The sequence below is a fragment of the Nerophis ophidion genome, linkage group LG20 (genome assembly GCF_033978795.1).
Source record: "Nerophis ophidion isolate RoL-2023_Sa linkage group LG20, RoL_Noph_v1.0, whole genome shotgun sequence".
NCBI classification, from domain to species: Eukaryota; Metazoa; Chordata; class Actinopteri; order Syngnathiformes; family Syngnathidae; genus Nerophis; species Nerophis ophidion.
In genome coordinates this window covers 22,677,813-22,700,042 of record NC_084630.1, presented here as the reverse complement: position 1 = coordinate 22,700,042, position 22,230 = coordinate 22,677,813, and the positions used below count along the sequence as shown (strand labels likewise).

The window sequence follows — 22,230 nt, the reverse complement described above, 5'->3', positions numbered from 1 at the left end:
GGTAACTGTTGGAGGGACTTTGAAGGTAACTGTTAGAGGGACTGTGAAGGTGACTGTTAGAGGGACAGTGAAGGTAACTGTCAGAGGGACTGTGAAGGTAACTGTTAGAGGGACTGTGAAGGTAACTGTTAGAGGGACGGTGAAGGTAACTGTTAGAGTGACGGTGAAGGTAACTGTTGGAAGGACTTTGAAGGTAAGACTTAGATGGATAGTATATTTGAGGAGACTTCATAGCTTCATAGTTACTTTCACATTAAAACGAATGTGAAAGTAACTGTTAGAGGGACAGTGAAGGTAACTGTTAGAGGGACTGTGAAGGTAACTGTTAGAGGGACCGTGAAGGTAAAAAGTTAGAGGGACCGTGAAGGTAACTGTTAGAGGGACAGTGAAGGTAACTTTTAGAGGGACCGTGAAGGTAACTGTTAGAGGGGCAGTGAAGGTAACTGTTAGAGGGACAGTGAAGGTAACTGTTAGAGGGACAGTGAAGGTAACTGTTAGAGGAAATGTGAAGGTAACTGTTAGAGGAACTGTGAAGGGAACTGTTAGAGGGACAGTGAAGGTAACTCTTAGAGGGACAGTGAAGGTAACTGTTAGAGGGGCTGTGAATTTAACTGTTAGAGGGACTGTGAAGGTAGCTGTTAGAGGGACTGTGAAGGTAACTGTTAGAGGGACGGTGAAGGTAAATGTTAGAGGGACTGTGAAGGTAACTGTTGGAGGGACTTTGAAGTTAACTGTTAGAGGGACTGCGAAGGTGACTGTTAGAGGGACAGTGAAGGTAACTGTTAGAGGGACTGTGAAGGCAACTGTTAGAGGGACTGTGAAGGTAACTGTTAGAGGGATTGTGAAGGTAACTGTTAGAGTGACTGTGAAGGTAACTGTTAGAAGGACTGTGAAGGTAAGACTTAGATGGATAGTATATTTGAGGAGACTTCATAGCTTCATAGTTACTTTCACATTAAAAGGAATGTGAAAGTAACTGTTAGAGGGACACGGAAGGTAACTGTTAGAGGGACAGTGAAGGTAACTGTTAGAGGGTCTTTGAAGGTAACTGTTATAGGGACAGTGAAGGTAACTTTTAGAGGGACCGTGAAGGTAACTGTCAGAGGGACAGTGAAGGTAACTGTTAGAGGGACAGTGAAGGTAACTGTTAGAGGGACAGTGAAGGTAGCTGTTAGAGGGACAGTGAAGGTAGCCTTTAGAGGGACTGTGAGGGTAACTTTTAGAGGCATTGTGAAGGTAACTGTTAGAGGGACAGTGAAGGTGACTGTTAGAGGGACAGTGAAGGTAACTGTAAGAGGGACTGTGAAGGTAACTGTTAGAGGGACAGTGGAGGTAACCGTTAGAGGGACTGTGAAGGTAACTGTTAGAGGGACAGTCAAGGTTACTTTTAGAGGGACAGTGAAGGTAACTTTTAGAGGGACAGTGAAGGTAACTGTTAGAGGGGCAGTAAAGGTAACTGTTAGAGGGGCAGTGAAGGTAACTGTTAGAGTGACAGTGAAAGTAACTGTTAGAGGGACAGTGAAGGTAACTGTTAGAGGGGCAGTGAAGGTAACTGTTAGAGGGACAGTGAAGGTAACTGTTAGAGGGATAGTGAAGGTAGCTGTTAGAGGGACTGTGAAGGTAACTGTTAGAGGGACAGTGAAGGTAACTGTTAGAGGGACAGTGAAGGTAACTGTTAGAGGGACTGTGGAGGTAACTGTTAGAGGGACTGTGAAGGTAACTGTTATAGGGGCTGTGAAGTTAACTGTTAGATGGACTCTGAAGGTAACTGTTAGAGGGGCTGTGAAGGTAACTGTTAGAGGGACTGAGAAGGTAACTGTTAAAGGGACAGTGAAGGTAACTGTTAGAGAGACTGTGAAGGTAACTGTTAGAGGGGCAGTGAAGGTAACTGTTAGAGGGACAGTGAAGGTAACTGTTAGAGGGACAGAGAAGGTAACTCTTAGAGGGACAGTGACGGTAACTGTTAGAGGGACAGTGAAGGTAACTGTTAGAGGGACTGTGAAGGTAACTGTTAGAGGGAAAGTGAAGGTAACTGTTAGAGGGGTTTTGAAGGTAACTCTTAGAGGGACTGTGAAGGTACCTGTTAGAGGGACTGTGAAGGTAACTGTTAGAGGGATGGTGAAGGTAACTGTTAGAAGGACTGTGAAGGTAATTGTTAGAGGGACAGTGAAGGTAACTGCTAGAGGGGCTGTGAAGGTAACTGTTAGAGGGATGGTGAAGGTAACTGTTAGAAGGGCTGAGAAGGTAACTGTTAAAGGGACAGTGAAGGTAACTGTTAGAAGGACTGTGAAGGTAACTGTTAGAGGGGCTGTGAAGGTAACTGTTAGAGGGATGGTGAAGGTAACTGTTAGAAGGACTGTGAAGGTAATTGTTAGAGGGACAGTGAAGGTAACTGTTAGAGGGACTGTGAAGGTAACTGTTAGAGGGATGGTGAAGGTAACTGTTAGAAGGACTGAGAAGGTAACTGTTAAAGGGACAGTGAAGGTAACTGTTAGAAGGACTGTGAAGGTAACTGTTAGAGGGGCTGTGAAGGTAACTGTTAGAGGGACCGTGAAGGTAATTGTTAGAGGGACAGTGAAGGTAAGTGTTGGAGGGACCGTGAAGGTAACTGTTAGAGGGACAGTGAAGGTAACTGTTAGAGGGACAGTGAATGTAACTGTTAGATGGACAATGAAGGTTAGAATTAAATGGATAGTATATTTGAGGAGGCTTCATTGCTCACTGACCTTCTTCACCAGCAGCAGGTTGTGTGGCATGATGAGTGCACACACACTCAGATCTTGTCTGCTGGTGAGTAACGCAGCATTGACTGTTTAAAAGTCACATATCTACAGTATGTAGAAATACACCCCCCGCACATGCATACTTTACTATGTACACTTCACATGGCCTGGAAATATTGCATTTGATTTGTGAATGTGGGTAATTGTGCTTTAATTATATGTCCACGCTGGCGGAAGTATAAGGACACATCTTCTTCACAAAGTGGGAGTGACGCTATGATGGGATGCAGTATGTACGCTGGATTTCAACATGATTGATTTCCTGGGCCATGCTGCAAACAGTAGATTGTCTTTAAAAAGACTACACACATGCTATACGTATATTTAAAAACACATCTGTGTGATGAGCATATATTTGTTCTTTTTGGTACATAAGCCGCACCCACTAAATTATAGAAGAAAAACTAAGTGTCCATATATAAGCTGCAGATATACAGTATATGTTGTGAAATTAGTTATTTAAACAGAATGTTTATATACATACCTTAATCGTTTACAAACGATGTCTGTGACATGGCAGTAAAACGGCTGATCAAGCAAAATAGAAATCATGGTCACGGACCCATTAGCTGTGCAAGCTAGCTCTCCAATCAGCAACACTACAATTTAATAATACTAACACAGACACTCGTAGACGTGTTAGAATATTAGCTAATGCTAACGACGCTAGCTTAATTATATTGCGATAACACGCACAAATATGCATGAAAACACTCCTACCGACGTCACACATTGGACGGTTTAGTACGTAAGAATTGTGTTAGTTATATTGTAAAACTTACAAAGGTTGCTTGGAGTGATGGATGAAGAATCCTTACGAGTAGAAAAGCTTTGGACAGGTAGAAGCACTACCAAAAAAAAGTGTCTTTCTTGCCATCTCCAGTCTCAGTTGGATGTCAAAGTTGACCAACTTCTGGGTTTTTGGCCTCAACCTTCTACCATCCAGGTGAGAGGCATGATTTAGAATCTAGAACAGGGGTGTCCAAACTTATTGAAAGGTTCTGTACATATATATATATTTACATATATGTGTATACATATATATATATATATATATATATATATATATATATATATATATATATATATATATATATATATATTGTAGTCAGCTGGAGGCGTGTCTTAATGAAATTAAACAATGGATGTCCGCTAACTTCTTGCAACTCAACGCCAAAAAAACGGAAATGCTGATTATCGGTCCTGCTAGACACCGAACTCTATTTAATAATACAACTCTAACATTTGACAACCAAACAATTAAACAAGGCGACACGGTAAAGTATCTGGGTATTATCTTCGACCCAACTCTCTCCTTTGAGGCACACATTAAAAGCGTTACTAAAACGGCCTTCTTTCATCTCCGTAATATCGCTAAAATTCGCTCCTTTCTGTCCACTAAAGACGCTGAGATCATTATCCATGCGTTTGTTACGTCTCGTCTCGATTACTGTAACGTATTATTTTCGGGTCTCCCCATGTCTAGCATTAAAAGATTACAGTTGGTACAAAATGCGGCTGCTAGACTTTTGACAAGAACAAGAAAGTTTGATCACATTACGCCTGTACTGGCTCACCTGCACTGGCTTCCTGTGCACTTAAGATGTGACTTCAAGGTTTTACTACTTACGTATAGAATACTACACGGTCTAGCTCCATCCTATCTTGCCGATTGTATTGTACCACATGTCCCGGCAAGAAATCTGCGTTCAAAGGACTCCGGCTTATTAGTGATTCCCAAAGCCCCAAAAAAATCTCCGGGCTATAGAGCGTTTTTCGTTCGGGCTCCAGTACTCTGGAATGCCCTCCCGGTAACAGTTCGAGATGCCACCTCAGTAGAAGCATTTTTAGACCAGTTGATCTGCCGTTTCTTTTATTTTTCTTCTGTGTCCCACTCTCCCTTGTGGAGGGGGTCCGGTCCGATCCGGTGGCCATGTACTGCTTGCCTGTGTATCGACTGGGGACATCTCTGCGCTGCTGATCCGCATCCGCTTGGGATGGTTTCCTGCTGGCTCCGCTATGAACGGGACTCTCGCTGCTGTGTTGGATCCGCTTTGGACTGGACTCTCGCGACTGTGTTGGATCCATTATGGATTGAACTTTCACAGTATCATGTTAAACCCGCTCGACATCCATTGTTTTCCTCCTCTCCAAGGTTCTCATAGTCATCATTGTCACCGACGTCCCACTGGGTTATTATTGTCACCGATGTCCCACTGGGTGTGAGTTTTCTTTGCCCTTATGTGGGCCTACCGAGGATATCGTAGTGGTTTGTGCAGCCCTTTGTGACACTAGTGATTTAGGGCTATATAAGTAAACATTGATTGATTGATTGATATATATGTGTATATATGTATGTATATACAGTGGGGCAAAAAGTATTTAGTCAACCAGCGATTGTGCAAGTTCTCCCACTTAAAATGATGACAGAGGTCTGTAATTTTCATCATAGGTACACTTCAACTGTGAGAGACAGAATGTGAAAAAAAATCCAGGAATTCACATTGTAGGAATTTTAAAGAATTTATTTGTAAATTATGATGGAAAATAAGCATTTGGTTAACCATTAAAAGCTCTCACTGATGGAAGGAGGTTTTGACTCAAAATCTCACGATACATGGCCCCATTCATTCTTTCCTTAACACGGATCAATCCTCCTGTCCCCTTAGCAGAAAAACAGCCCCAAAGCATGATGTTTCCACCCCCATGCTTAACAGTAGGTTTGGTGTTCTTGGCATGCAACTCAGTATTCTTCTTCCTCCAAACACCACGAGTTGAGTTTACTCCAAAATGGATACATGGATGATACAGCAAAGGATTGGGATGATGTCATGTGGTCAGATGAAACCAAAATAGAACTTTTTGGTATAAACTCAACTCGTGGTGTTTGGAGGAAGAAGAATACTGAGTTGCATCCCAAGAACACCATAACTACTGTGAAGCATGGGGGTGGAAACATCATGCTTTGGGGCTGTTTTTCTGCTAAGGGAACAGGACGGCAGATCCAGAAGTTGACAAAAAACCACAGCAGAAGTCAGGAAAGTTCCACCCCTTGTCACACAGTCCCAAAGGGTCCCCAGAAACCCCCACATGAAACCAGAGGGAAATTTTTATCATGTTGGATCTTTTTGGCGGAGCTGTTAAATACAGAATGGAGGTGTGGAAGAGAAGTCCGTGTTGATCTGAGGTCACGACAAGTTTTTAACCCTTGGCTTCAATCATTCTTGTCATCGGTAAACAAGCCGGCGTAAATAATGACACTCGGGTTACCCGCTTCTGACCTTTGACTAACTTTCAGCAGCTTTTCGCCTTCATAGGTCAAACATGTTTGTTTCTGCCATGAAATAACAGTCATGGGGTTTTACTGCACTAGTGGCTGCTGGTCTGCAGGACATGTGTCCATAAATCACACACTTTCTATTACAGCGCCTGTCCGTCTCACATCCTGACGGAGCCTTTTCAGGAGACCCCTCTAACAACTGCTTTATTGTGAAATATGGACCCGCTCAGGTCAATAAATCAAAGTTATGATGGGATTGGAGTAGGATGTCAAGCACTCACTACAATTTGCAATTCCGCTCGGAATTGCGTGTGAAGGCCTTATTTAGCCGAGCCACCAATAGTCCTCAACGGAACTGACATGCTGGAATGTGCAGGGTGAGTGGAGTGTGGGGACTTCGGAACGGTCCAAATCGGTTGAAAGAAGTGGGATATGGAGAGGTTGGTGTTTTGCCAATTCATTTTCAACGGGGGAAATTCCTGGTATTTCCGAGTAATCAGGGAATTTTCAGAACCGGCACACATGCTGGCTTGAATGTCCAGGGTGAGTAGATCTGTTGGATATGCACTTTCCGTATTTCCTTCAATTGCCGCCAGGCCGCTATATAATTTAAAACCTCTTCTCACTCCGTCGCTTACCAAAGGCATGCGGTAAATTTAGGCCTGCCCTTATAAATTTTGAGTGTTGTAAGGATACCATCATGAAAAGCACATTTAATAAAATAACATAAAAAAACATTATTATGGTCTTTACTTATAAATGAAGTCCATGCGCAGCTCCTTCTGATCAAAAGCATCAATAACGTGTTTATAAAAGTCTTCCTTATCTTTCTTCAGTTTTGAAAGTCTCTCTGTCACAATGGAGATTTTCCTTTATTACCTCCTGCTTCGATTGAAAGTCCAGTTTAGAAAACCGTTTTATTTTAGATATGTACTCTTCCATGTTAAAAGTGCAAGCGAGAGGAAAAAATAATCGATCGCTGCTCACTCTTGTTGCTTGTTGTCACTTCTTCTGCAGCCAAGTAGTCGCAAGAAGGATCACTAGCGCCCTCTACCATCAGGAGGCCGGAGTCATTTAATGACTCATATTTGACACACGCAGCTACGGTAGATTAATAAAACATAGCTGCTTACTGTTTTCTTTAGCATATTTAATAACTTGGAACTTAAATCCTACTGAATAGCTCTTAATCTTCTTCCCTTTATGCGATTTCAAATGATTGAAATTAGCCTCCTCCATTTTGAAAATGATGACAGGTGAAGTGTCACTCGTGATGTGACAAGTTTGACCCGGTGGAAATTCTGGACATGCGCTAATAAAAATAATATTTTGCAAAATAAGTTGGACCCGGTGTTAATCCTGAGCCGGGGGTAATGCTAAGCATGCGCTAATTATTTTGCGAAACGAGTTTGACCCGGCAGTAATTCTAGGCAGGCGCATACTATATACCCAGTGGCAATTCAAGGAAATATGGTAGTTGTATACTTTAGTTAAGTTAAAGTAGCAATGATAGCCACACACACACTAGGTGTGGTGAAATTTGCATTTGACGCATCCCCTTGTTCAGCCCCTGGGAGCTGAGGGGAGCAGTGAGCAGCAGCGGTGGCCGCGCCCGGGAATCATTTTTTGTGGTTTAACCCCCAATTCCAAGCCTTGATGCTGAGTGCCAAGCAGGGAGGTCATGGCTCCGATTTTTATAGTCTTTGGTATGACTCGGCCGGGGTTTGAACTCCCAACCTACCTATCTCAGGGCGGACACTCTAACCACTAGGCCACTGAGTAGTACTTCCCATTCCAATTCATTGGGAGAAAATTACTGGAAATTCTGGGAATACCGGTAATTTTGGAAAGGGGACAACATGGTTTGCGCTCGACTTATGTGAAGAGCAGTGTGGGTGGATAGTTGAAAGGTCGGAATCAAGTTAAAAAAAATGGGGCATCATTTTTAGACTTCTGGGCCTCGTAGAAGTAGAAATACGTTTTTTAATTTGAATGGGAATTTCCTATAAACTTGGAAATTTTGGGAAGTACAGGAATTTTTTTTAAATATAGGTAATCCAACGATTGCCTGAGATCCATAGGAATGGGTTGGTGTTCGAATTTTCCAAAAACGGTTGAAAATGTTGATATTTTGGGAAAACGGGGAATTTTTATGAAAAGAAAAATGGTAATTTTGTTGTCCCAATTAAGAAATGTTTTGAAGGTGGAATGGTCAAATATGGTGGAAAAATGCGGACTGTGAATACTTTCCAGGAAGAGGTGAAAATAAGTCTTTGGAAAACCGGGAATTCTGGGAACTCTTGGAATAGTAGTTTGATTTTCCGAATTGAGTGGAGTGTGTGGAGGGTGGAATGGTTGAAACTGGTTGAAAAAAGTGCCAAATAGAGATTCCTGGTAATTATGGGAAATCAGGGGATTTTACAACTGGGAAACATGCTGGCCTGAATGTCCAGGGTGAGTGAGTGTGTGGATGTTGGATCACTTTTAAATCAGATGAAAAATGTGGGATATGCAGTCCATTGTGTATTTCCCGTTCATTGTCAAGGGAGAGAAAAATTTGTGTAAATTCCGGGAAACGAGTGAATTTTGGGAAAGGGACAACATTGTTTGTGTTGGACATATGTGAAGAGCAGTGTGGGTGTATAGAGGAAAGGTCGGATTTGGGTACAGAAATGGTGCAACATTTTGAGAATTTTGGGCGTCATAGAACTATGAATATGTTTATTCGTTTAATGGTAATTTCCTAGAAATTTGGGAATTTCGGGAAAAACGGGAATGATCGAAAATATAAATAATACAATTGTCCTAGATTATATGAATAAGTTGGTGTTGGAATTTTTTTCAAAACGGTTGAAAAATGTTTGAATTCACATATGTAATTCGGAATTTCGGGAAAACCAGGAATTTGTATGAAACAAAAAACGGTAGTTTTGTTGTCCCAATAAAGGAACAATGTTTTGAATGTGGAATGGTCAAAAACGGTTGAAAAATGTGGACTGTGAAAATTTTCCAGGAAAAAGTGACAATAGGGCTTTGAAAAACAGGAATTCTGGGAACTCTTGGAATTTCTTTGAACTTGGACAATGGTAGTTTGATTGTCCAAGGTGAATGGAGTGTGTGGATGGTAGTTGGATTGTCCAAGGTGAGTGGAGTGTGTGGATGGTAGTTTGATTGTCCAATGTGAGTGGAGTGTGTGGATGGTAGTTTGATTGTCCAAGGTGAGTGGAGTGTGTGGATGGTAGTTGTATTGTCCAAGGTGAGTGGAGTGTGTGGATGGTAGTTGTATTGTCCAAGGTGAGTGGAGTGTGTGGATGGTAGTTGTATTGTCCAAGGTGAGTGGAGTGTGTGGATGGTAGTTTGATTGTCCAAGGTGAGTGGAGTGTGTGGATGGTAGTTAGATTGTCCAAGGTGAGTGGAGTGTGTGGATGGTAGTTAGATTGTCCAAGGTGAGTGGAGTGTGTGGATGGTAGTTGTATTGTCCAAGGTGAGTGGAGTGTGTGGATGGTAGTTTGATTGTCCAAGGTGAGTGGAGTGTGTGGATGGTAGTTTGACTGTCCAAGGTGAGTGGAGTGTGTGGATGGTAGTTTGATTGTCCAAGGTGAGTGGAGTGTGTGGATGGTAGTTGTATTGTCCAAGGTGAGTGGAGTGTGTGGATGGTAGTTTGATTGTCCAAGGTGAGTGGAGTGTGGATGGTAGTTTGATTGTCCAAGGTGAGTGGAGTGTGTGGATGGTAGTTTGACTGTCCAAGGTGAGTGGAGTGTGTGGATGGTAGTTGTATTGTCCAAGGTGAGTGGAGTGTGTGGATGGTAGTTTGACTGTCCAAGGTGAGTGGAGTGTGTGGATGGTAGTTTGATTGTCCAAGGTGAGTGGAGTGTGTGGATGGTAGTTGTATTGTCCAAGGTGAGTGGAGTGTGTGGATGGTAGTTTGATTGTCCAAGGTGAGTGGAGTGTGTGGATGGTAGTTAGATTGTCCAAGGTGAGTGGAGTGTGTGGATGGTAGTTTGATTGGGCAAGGTGAGTGGAGTGTGTGGATGGTAGTTTGATTGTCCAAGGTGAGTGGAGTGTGTGGATGGTAGTTGTATTGTCCAAGGTGAGTGGAGTGTGTGGATGGTAGTTTCATTGTCCAAGGCGAGTGGAGTGTGTGGTTAGTAGTTGTATTGTCCAAGGTGAGTGTAGTGTGTGGATGGTAGTTTGATTGTCCAAGGTGAGTGTAGTGTGTGGATGGTAGTTTAATTGTCCAAGGTAAGTGGAGTGTGTGGATGGTAGTTTGATTGTCCAGGGTGAGTGGAGATGGTAGTTTGATTGTCCAATGTAAGTGGAGTGTGTGGATGGTAGTTTGATTGTCCAAGGCGAGTGGAGTGTGTGGGTGGTTTGATTTTCCAGGGTAAGTGGAGTGTGTGGATGGTAGTTTGATTGTCCAGGGTGAGTGGAGTATGTAGATGGTAGTTTGATTGTCCAGGGTGAGTGGTGTGTGTAGATGGTAGTTAGATTGTCCAGGGTGAGTGGTGTGTGTAGATGGTAGTTAGATTGTCCAGGGTGAGTGGAGTGTGTGGATGTTGGAACAGTTGGAATCGGTTGAGAAATGTGGAAATCGTGCACCTTCGAAAAATGTAGAAAATGATCCGGAAAACCGGGAATTCTGGGTAATCTAGGTTTTTTCATTTGTATTTTGGGAAGCTCACGATTGCTGGTCAAGTCGAAAGTTTTGATACACGAACGCTTCCGATGGGATGAAGACTGTGGGATGTGGAGCGCGCCCAAGCTTTGTGGTGGAATAATAATACAACGGTGGTGTTTGGAGTATAATCTCACACCACTTGTGTGATGTCTGGTCTTTCACACTCCTGTTTTATGAGTGACATCATCATGGTCCTTCTGTAATCACAGAACCGAGTCAACGTATCTCTTCTGGGTTGTCCAAGCAAGTCTTTCACAAGTCATAAGCGACATGTGAGCGGACACACAGTTATTGTTTCCCAAGAAGACTGGTATTGGTTTTTGTGTCGGCCTGCGTCCTTCCTGTGTCACTTCCTTTGCTTTTGACACATTATTTCTACACTGGCCTCAGGAAGCCTTTTATCTGCAAATCAATGCGACATATCATCCCTTCCGCTATTGGAAAGGACACAAGACAGAAGTAGCATTATTATGAGAAGTATTGATTCTTCATATTGACTGCACAGCTCAGCTCAAGCATACACTATACTTTATGTCTGATACACTATACTTTATGTCTGATACACTATTTGGAAAACCCTGCTAATCCCATTTAATACTTAATCATTCCATACAGCTACCGCTCACTCTCTTTCTTTGATATCAATAACAACATAATTAAAGCTGCAAGCAGCGATGGACGTGACCGCTTTGGCTGCTGCCCCCGCGACCCAAGCCCGGATAAATGGTAGAAGATGGATGGATGGATTATTACACAGAGAAAAAGTTGTATACACGTGTTACACATCAGACTTGAGGCACCAGATGTAAGTGCCCAAAATAAAGACTTGACATAAAAATAAATTAAATCGGAGCAGAGACATAGGAGGAAACAGGATTAAAACCCGATGGTAACCACCCATTGAAAATACATGGGTACGGCTAGTAGCTACTATTAGCAAACAGATAGACTTATCAACTCGGCGTGATATCTTAACATCAACACACTCTCTCGTCGCAACTCGGCCCTGATGGTCGACACCTATAAGTTTACTATTAGTTGTAAAATGTCGGACGGTTGTTTTTACGATGTGCAGGCAAACGACAACTTTAAAACATACCGGCTTAGCTACGGCAACTGGCAGCCATCTTGGTATAGACGATCACAGCCCCTCCCTCGCGAATGTTGGTGCTTGCGCACCAGCAGCAGACGGTACAGAAAAAAAGAAGAAAAAAAACGTCTCCCTCACAGTGTCTGCGCACGGCGGCCATCTTTGAAAAGGTTTTCACCGCAGCGGTTCTTTGAAGGCTGATAAAATCAAAACCGTAGCAGTAATAAAAATTCCTTCATCAACTTTTAATCAGAAGGGTTCAATCGATCTTTTGTGGTAGTTTGAAGCCGACATGACAAACGCGCTCAGAGGAAATAATTTTTGAAAAAAGGTGACCGTTTTTTTACAAAACTTTTGTTTTGAAGGGGGAATTACAAACTTCCTGTTGATTTTTGCTGAGGGTTGTCAATATATGCAATGTAGGTCTAAGTGAAACCTACATAGAGGTTTTCGTTTCATGTCTCTACGACATTCCTACTGGAAGCTACGAACAGTTTTGTCTGTGTTTTCTTCCTAGGAGCAGTTTTGTCTTTGTTTTATTCCTAAGGGGCGCTAGAGCGCAATTTTGAGTTTTGGGGTAAGGTTTTTTTTTATTAAAACGCAATTTTCGCCAGTCCTGATGTGTGTGCCCAGTTTGGTAAGTTTTGAAGCATGTTAAGGGGGTCAAATTACAGCTCAAAGAGGCAAAGGTGAGTGTTTTTACAAAACTTTTGTTTTGAAGGGGGAATTGCAAACTTCCTGTTGATTTTTGCTGATGGATGTCAGTATATGAAATCTAGGTCTAAGTGAGACCTCCATAAGGTTTTCTATTTCATGTCGCTACGACATTCCTACTGGAAGTTACGGGCAGTTTTGACTGTGTTTTCTTCCTAGGGGGCGCTAGAGCGCAATTGTTAGTTTTGGGGTTAGGTTTTTTTGATTAAATCCCAATGTTCGCCGGTCCTGATGTGTGTGTCAAATTTGGTGAGTTTTGAAGCATGTTAAGGGGTCAAATAACAGCTCAAAGCTGCGGAATAATAATAAAGAAAGAATACAACGCTAGAAATTCAATAGGGTCCTCAGTCCCAAAGGGACATTCGGTCCCTAATAATTGCAACGGAGCAGCACATGTATGGTTTCTCTGGAAGTTATGAGAGGTCACTCTGCACGGTCAAACCTGAGCAATTGTTAAATAGCTCATGTAACCTGAAGAAGAAAACTAAAATGGAAAAAACAGGGGGAAAAAATCCACACTTTAAAGGAGATCTACTATGTATAAGCTACATTTCTTACCTGTTGGTACCAGTTTTGGTGTATTTGAAGTCCGCACAAGTACTGGCAAAAAGGAGGAAAATAAAAATGGTAGTTTTTTTGTACCAATATAAGAAGAATGTTTTGAAGGTGGAATGGTCAAAAACGGTCGAAAGATGTGGACTGTGAAAACTTTCAGGAAGAAGTAAAAAATATGGCTTTGTAAAACCGGGAATTCTGGGAACTCCTGGAAATTTTTTAAACTTGGAATATGGTAGTTTAATTGTCCAAAGTGATTGGAGTGTGTGGATGGTGTAATGCAGGGGTCACCAACCTTTTGGAAACCAAGAGCTACTTCTTGGGTACTAATTCATGCGAAGGGCTACCAGTTTGATACACACTTAAATAAATTGTATTTCTGTCGGTCATTCCGTCGTACATTTTTTTCCTTTTACGGAAGGTTTTCTGTAGAGAATAAATGATGAAGAAAACATTTAATTGAACGGTTTAAAAGAGGAGAAAACACGAAAAAAATGAAAATTAATTTTTGAAACATAGTTTATCTTCAATTTCGACTCTTTAAAATTCAAAATTATACCGAAAAAAGAAGAGAGGAACTAACTAATTCAAATCTATTTGGAAAAAAAAATAATAATAATTTATGTAACATCATTAGTAAGATTGATTTTAGAATTTTGATAACATATTTTAAATAGGTTAAAATCCAATCTGCACTTTGTTAGAATATATAACAAATTGGACCAAGCTATATTTCTAACAAAGACAAATCATTATTTCTTCTAGATTTTCCAGAACAAAAATTTTAAAGGCAATTCAAAAGACTTTGAAATAAGATTTATATTTGATTCTAAAGATTTTCTATATTTACCAGAATTTTTTTGAATTTTAATCATAATAAGTTTGAAGAAATATTTTACAAATATTCTTCTTCAAAAAAAAAAGAAGCTAAAATGAAGAATTAAATTTAAATGTATTTATTATTCTTTATAATAAAAAAAATAAATGTACATGAACATTGATTTAAATTGTCAGGAAAGAAGTGGAAGGAATTTAAAAGGTAAAAAGGTATATGTGTTTAAAAATCCTAATCATTTTTAAGGTTATATTTTTCCTCTAAAATTGTCTTTCTGAAAGTTATGAGAAGCAAACTAAAAAAATAAATGAATTTATTTGAACAGGTGAAGACCAAGTCTTTAAAATATTTTCTTAGATTTTCAAATTCTATTTGAGTTTTGTCTCTCTTAGAATTAAAAATGTCGAGCAAAGCGAGAGCAGCTTGCTGGTAAATAAATAAAATTTGAAAAATAGAGGCAGCTCACTGGTAAGTGCTCCTATTTGAGCTATTTTTAGAACAGGCCAGCGGGCGACTCATCTGGTCCTTACGGGCGACCTGGTGCCCGCGGGCAGCGCGTTGGTGACCCCTGGTGTAATGTTTCCAGTTTTGTTAAAAAAAGTGAGACATAGAGATTCCTGGTAATTTGGTAATTATGGCTATTTAGGGAATTTTCGTAACTGGGAAACACGCTGGTCTGAATGTCCAGGGTGAGTGGAGTGTGTGGATGATGAAAATATAAATAATACAACAATTGTCCTAGATGATATGAATAAGTTGGTGTTGGAATTGAATTTAAATAGCTCTTTTTGGAATTTCGGAAATACCAGGAATTTGTATGAAAATAAAAATGGTAGTTTTTTAGTCCCAATATAATAATAATAATAATAATAATAATATTAATACATTTTATTTGGTATAGCGCTTTTCAGAGTACTCAAAGAGGCTTTAGATGATGAAAATAAAATAAAAAACAAAGAAGAATGTTTTGAAGGTGGAATGGTCAAACACGGTTGAAAGATGTGGACTGTGAAAACTTTCCAGGGAGAGGTGAAAATAGGGCTTTGGAAAACCGGGAATTCTGGGAACTCCTGGAATTTTTTTGAACTTGGACAATGGTAGTTTGATTGTCCAAGGTGAGTGGAGTGTGTGGACGGTGGAAAGGTTCAAATCGGTTGAAAAAACGTGTCATATAGAGCAGTGGTCCCCAACCACCGGGCCGCGGCCCGGTACTGGGCCGTGGCCCGATTGGTATATATTTTTATTTTTTATTAAATCAACATAAAAAACACAATATACACTTACAAATAGTGCACCAACCACAAAAAACACCCTTTTTCATGACAAAAACGTCCCTTTTTCATGACAAAGAAAAAGAAAAAGAAAAAAAAAAAGGACCCCCCATTTCAACTCATTTCAGTAGGCTTTTGATATGAACGGAACTTGACAGCGTCACACTTCCCAATGTTCCCAATTTTCACTGGAGTCCTCTTAATACCAGTGTATCCATTCTCTGATAATTCTTGCCGATTTTTACCCAATCAACAATACTCAGGGTGCCACAATGGCACTGTTCTTAACGCCCTCTGAATCCTGTACAGCGATGTCCAAGCCTATTTGGTTGTTACATTTGGCTGAGCAGTGCACATGTGTGATGTTGCAAGACATATTTGGTCGACAGCTACACAAGTCACACAGAGGGTGGACCTAAAAAAAAAACTTTAACACTGTTACAAATATGTGCCAGACTGTGAACCCACACCAAACAAGAATGACAAACACATTTCAGGAGAACATCCGCACCGTAATACAACATAAACTCAACAGAACAAATACCCAGAATCCCATGCAGCCCTGACTCTTCCGGGCTACAATACACCCACCCACGCTACCACCAACCCACCCTCCCTACTTGTGTTGGTTGAGGTTGTGTACATTGTAGTAGACCTAAGTATTCATTAAGTACCACCTAGAGTGACAATGTTAAAATACAGTAGCTAGTAGGCCTAAGTATTCATCAAGTACCACCATAGTGACAACATTGGCATACAGTAGTGTAGTAGACCTAAGTATTCATCAAGTACCACCATAACGACAACATTAAAATACAGTAGTGTAGTAGACTTGCGTATTCATCAAGTACCACCATAATGACAACATTAAAATACAGTAGTGTAGTAGACCTAAGTATTCATTAAGTACCACCATAATGACTACATTAAAATACAGTAGTGTAGTAGACCTAAGTATTCATCAAGTACCACCATAATGACAACAATAAATACAGTAGTGTAGTAGACCTAAGTATTCATCAAGTACCACCATAATGACAACATTAAAATACAGTAGTGTGGTAGACCTAAGTATTCATCAAGTACCACCATAATGACAACATTAAAATACAGTAGTGTAGTAGACCTAAGTATTCATCAAGTACCACCATAATGACAACAATAAATACAGTAGTGTAGTAGACCTAAGTATTCATCAAGTACCACCATAATGACAACATTAAAATACAGTAGTGTGGTAGACCTAAGTATTCATCAAGTACCACCATAATGACAACATTAAAATACAGTAGTGTAGTAGACCTAAGTATTCATCAAGTACCACCATAATGACTACATTAAAATACAGTAGTGTAGTAGACCTAAGTATTCATTAAGTACCGCCATGATGACAACATTAAATACAGTAGTATAGTAGACCTAAGTATTCATCAAGTACTACCATAATGACAATATTAAATACAGTAGTGTAGTAGACTTAAGTATTCATCAAGTACCACCATAATGACAACATTATGGTGGTACTGTACAGTAGTGTAGTAGACCTAAGTATTCATCAAGTACCACCATAATGACAACATTAAATACAGTAGTGTAGTAGACCTAAGTATTCATCAGGTACCACCATAATGACAACATTAAATACAGTAGTGTGGTAGACCTAAGTATTCATTAAGTAACACCATAATGACAACATTAAATACAGTAGTGTAGTAGACCTAAGTATTCATCAAGTACCACCATAATGACAATATTAAATACAGTAGTGTAGTAGACTTAAGTATTCTTCAAGTACCACCATAATGACAACATTATGGTGGTACTGTACAGTAGTGTAGTAGACCTAAGTATTCATCAAGTACCACCATAATGACAACATTAAAATGCAGTAGTGTAGTAGACCTAAGTATTCATCAAGTACCACCATAATGACAACATTAAATACAGTAGTGTAGTAGACCTAAGTATTCATCAAGTACCACCATAATGACAACATTAAATACAGTAGTGTGGTAGACCTAAGTATTCATTAAGTACCACCATAATGACTACATTAAAATACAGTAGTGTAGTAGACCTAAGTATTCATCAAGTACCACCATAATGACAACAATAAATACAGTAGTGTAGTAGACCTAAGTATTCATCAAGTACCACCATAATGACAACATTAAAATACAGTAGTGTAGTAGACCTAAGTATTCATCAAGTACCACCAGAATGACAACATTAAAATACAGTAGTGTAGTAGACCTAAGTATTCATCAAGTACCACCATAATGACTACATTAAAATACAGTAGTGTAGTAGACCTAAGTATCATGCTTATTTCTCCTCATCATGTTTCCAAAGTGGCTAACATGTTTTCTTCTTTCTCTCCAACATGCCACCTGTGCCACGACCAACATGATGTCACATCAGGTAAGTCCATCTTCCTATTATTTACCTTCTATAAGACCTCAGGTCCTGATATCATTATCATCATCGCTGCCTTCAGATGACAAACATGATTGGCTAATGGTTGGTAATGATCAGTGATATCCTCTTCATCCTCCTACACTTACAGTATCGCACAATCTCACACTTTCACAACATTGAAGTCGACTAAGCCTTCAATCTAACTTTTACCAATAACTTTTTCTTTTACTCAATTTGTGTTGTAGTACTTAGCAGTAGTGTAGATATATAGAGGATCTCCAGGTGATCCAAGCAGTCATGTTACCTACAGCAGGGGTGTCCAACTGGTGGCAACATGGAGAGAAATGTACTCCCAAGTGGGTCAGATTGGTAAAATCATGGCACGATCATTTAAAAATAAAGACAACTTCAGGTTGTTTTCTTTGTTTAGAAATAGAAGAAGTACAATCTGAAAATATACAAATCATCATGTTGTTGCTGGATAGTCCAACCTCGGATTCAGGAGGAACAGTGTGGCTTTTGTCCTGGTCATGGACCAGTTCTATACTCTGGGCAGGGTCCTTGAGGGTGCATGGGAGTTTGCCCAACCAGTCTACATGTGCTTTGTGGACTTGGAGAAGGCATTGGACCGTGTCCCTCGGGAAGTCCTGTGGGGAGTGCTCTGAGAGTATGGGGTATGGGACTGTCTGATTGTGGCGGTCCGCTCCCTGTATGATCAGTGTCAGACCTTGGTCCACATTGCAGGCAATAAGTCGGACACGTTTCCAGTGAGGGTTGGACTCCGCCAAGGCTGTCCTTTGTCACCCATTCTGTTCATAACTTTTATGGACAGAATTTCTAGGCACAGTCAAGGCGTTGAGGGGATCTGGTTTGGTGGCTGCAGGATTAGGTCTCTGCTTTTTGCAGACCATGTGGTCCGGACAGCTTCATCTGGCCAGGATCTTCAGCTCGCACTGGATCGGTTCTTAGCAGAGTGTGAAGCGACTGGGCTGGGAATCAGCACCTCTAAGTCTGAGTCCATGGTTCTCACCCGTAAAAGGGTGGAGTGCCATCTCCGGGTTGTGGAGGAGATCTTGCCCCAAGTGGAGGAGTTCAATTACCTTGGAGTCTTGTGAGGGAAGAGTGGATGGTGAGATGGACAGGCGGATCGGTGCGGCATCTTCAGTAATGTGGACGCTGTATCGATCCGTTGTGGTGAAGAAGGAGCTGAGCCGGAAGGCGAAGCTCTCAATTTACCGCTCCATCTACATTCCCATCGTCACCTATGGTCATGAGCTTTGGTTTGTGACCAAAAGGACAAGATCACGGGTACAAGCGGCCCAAATGAGTTTCCTCTGCCGGGTGCAAGCTATATTTTGGAAAATACGGTACTTGGATTCCTAGGAAAAAGCGATTGCTGAAGGACCAGAGACGATATAGTTGCTAGCATTTTATGTACTATGCAACAGTTTTTTACATAAGTGAGTTGAGAAAAAAAAGTGCTACCGTAAATCCACGCTAATGTCCATAAAAAGATGAGAACAATCCCAAGTAAATTACCCTTTTAGTATCCATTCATTCTTTATATTACTTTGTTTTCACATCAAAAACCTTAATTTTTAAGGCGTGGCGGGTTTTATTTTGCAAAGTACCGTATTTTTTGGACCATAGAGCACGCCGGATTATAAGGCGCATTAAAGGAGTCATATTATAATGATTTTTGTCCAAATGTAAAAGACTTCCTTGTGGTCCACATAACATGTAATGCTGGTTCTTTGCTCAAAATGTTGCATAGATGATGTTTTACTCATCATCTTCAAGTTGCTTTCATGATTTGCCATTTAGTGGGCGGTCTAATTTACGTGGCTCACCTTCGACAATGTCTTCTCCCTGTCATCTTTGGTGTAGCGTGCAAGGACAAGACTGGAATAAATGTCAAAAGATGGCGCTAACTGTTCTAATGACATTCAGACTTGACTTCGATCAATAAAGGACCATTATTTCCTCATCCGTGGCTCACCAGTGCAACAACAACACCCGAAATGTGTCCCGTGGAAAAAACGTCCGACCGGAACTCTCTAATAACTAAAGTTCCTTATGTGAATAATGTCAACTCACTACACCGGTATGTTTAAAGTGCTTTTACAGCGAGTTTACTGACAGATATAAGTAAGAACTTTAAACTACTTTATATCAGAAATGGCAAAAGCAGAAGACGATCATTTCATAACAAGAAGGTAGACAAATAGAAGAAGCTCATCGACTGTGGTGTCAGGACTTATGCAGATCCCAAATACACATCAGCAGGTACCAGAAGTTAGCAAAAGTTGGGATTATTGCAAAACAAAACTGCAGATAATGTTTGCTAATAGCTGCCATTTTGCAGTCCTTATACACACTCCTATGTTTAATGCACTGACAATCCATCAAGTATTGTGGCTTCATAGCTTACCAAAGTCCTACTTAAAACTATCTGAAAGATTTTTGAGCGCTGTGTGTAATGTTCTATATTCTTAATGGAACATTTAAAGTTTGGGTGTTGTTTACTGGCATATCTCTTGTGTGTGACTGCCATCTACTGGTCACACTTATCATTTCACCATGTACCAAATATGTACCAGAATTATGCCGAACATTAGCCGCACCGGGTTACAAGGTGCACTTTTCATTTTTTGAGAAAATGAAAGGAAACGGATTTGCTTCAGCAGCACAATACTGGTGCTGTAGTTGTAGGAGATTTTTCGAAACGTCATCAGGGGTCCCTACAAAACCCGAAAAATAAATAAAATGCATATTTTTTTTCAACTTTTTTTCGTTAAAATGTCGTAAGGGAGGGACACTTACACACATTTTTTAAAAATGGACTTGCTTCAGCAGCACAATACTGGTGCTGTAGTTGTAGGAGATGTTTCAAAACGTCATCAGGGGTCCCTACAAAACCCAAAAAATAAATAAAATGCATATTTTTTTTCAACTTTTTTTCGTTAAAATGTCGTAAGGGGGGGACACTTACACAAAAATTTTAAAAATGGTCTTGCTTTAGCAGCACAATTCCGGTCTTCTAGTTGTATGAGATGTTTTAAAACCTCATCAGGAGTACTTACAAAACCTGTAAATGACAGCAAATGCGTATTTTTGTAAAAAAAAAATTCGCGGAAATGTCGTAAGTGGGACACAAAAATTAAAAAAACTGACTTGCTTCAGCAGCACTATACTGGTGCTGTAGTTGTAGGAGATGTGTCAAAACCTCATCAGGGGTCTATACAAAACCCGTAAATGACAGAAAATGAAAATGTTTTTAAAACTTTTTTTCGCTAAAATGTTATAAGGGGGGACCCTTACACAAAAATTAAAAAAACGGTCTTCTACTTGTATGAGATGTTTTAAAACCTCATCAGGAGTACTTACAAAACCTGTAAATGACAGAAAATGCGTATTTTTGTAAAACTTTTTTTGGGCGAAAATGTCGTAAGGGGGATACACAAAAATTTGAAAAACGGACTTTCTTCAGCAGCACAATACTGGTGCTGTAGTTGTAGGAGATGTTTCAAAACCTCATCAGGAGTCCCTACAAAACCCGTAAATGAGAGAAAATGAAAACGTTTTTAAAACGTTTTTCCGCTAAAATGTCGTAAGGGAGGACCCTTACACAACAATTAAAAAAAAACGGTCTTGCTTCAGCAGCACAAATCCGGTCTTCTAGTTGTATGAGATGTTTTAAAACCTCATCAGGAGTACTTACAAAACCTGTAAATGACAGCAAATGCGTATTTTTGTAAAAATAATTTCGCGAAAATGTCGTAAGTGGGACACAAAAATTAAAAAAACTGAATAGCTTCAGCAGCACTATACTGGTGCTGTAGTTGTAGGAGATGTCTCAAAACCTCATCAGGGGTCCATACAAAACCCGTAAATGACAGAAAATGAAAATGTTTTAAAACTTTTTTTCGCTAAAATGTTGTAAGGGGGGACCCTTACACAAAAATTTAAAAAACAGTCTTGCTTCAGCAGCACAATTCCGGTCTTCTACTTGTATGAGATGTTTTAAAACCTCATCAGGAGTACTTACAAAACCTGTAAATGACAGAAAATGCGTATTTTTGTAAAACTTTTTTTTGGCAAAAATGTCGTAAGGGGGACACACAAAAATTTAAAAAACAGACTTTCTTCAGCAGCACAATACTGGTGCTGTAGTTGTAGGAGATGTTTCAAAACCTCATCAGGGGTCCCTACAAAACCCGTAAGTGACAGAAAATGAAAACGTTTTTAAAACTTTTTTCCGCTAAAATGTCGTAAGGGAGGACCCTTACACAACAATAAAAAAAACGGTCTTGCTTCAGCAGCACAAATCCGGTCTTCTAGTTGTATGAGATGTTTTAAAACCTCAGCAGGAGTACTTACAAAACCTGTAAATGACAGAAAATGCGTATTTTTGTAAAAAAAATGTTTTCGCAGAAACGTTGTAAGGGGGACACACAAAAATTAAAAAAACTGACTTTTTTCAGCAGCACAATACTGGTGCTGTAGTTGTAGAAGATGTCTCAAAATCTCATCAGGAGTCCCTACAGCATCTGAAAATGACAGAAAATACATATATTTTTGAAAACTTTTTTTCGCTAAAATGTCA

General features: G+C 40.2%; 1 protein-coding gene across 4 annotated transcripts in view; it reads left to right on the top strand.

Moving 5' to 3' along the window:
• Positions 1 to 22,230, top strand: part of ctnna2 (catenin (cadherin-associated protein), alpha 2) — an 820,127-nt gene that overhangs the window by 185,569 nt on the left and 612,328 nt on the right. Inside the window, exon 8 of one of the 4 annotated variants that reach the window (XM_061880699.1) lies at positions 17,628 to 17,888. The exons of the other annotated variants lie outside the window; for them this stretch is intronic. Within the exon in view, the coding sequence (XP_061736683.1) occupies positions 17,628 to 17,744 (117 nt within the window). The 3' untranslated portion in view covers positions 17,745 to 17,888. Of the gene's footprint in view, positions 1 to 17,627; positions 17,889 to 22,230 lie in introns of those variants that run through there. 4 annotated transcript variants of the gene reach the window in all.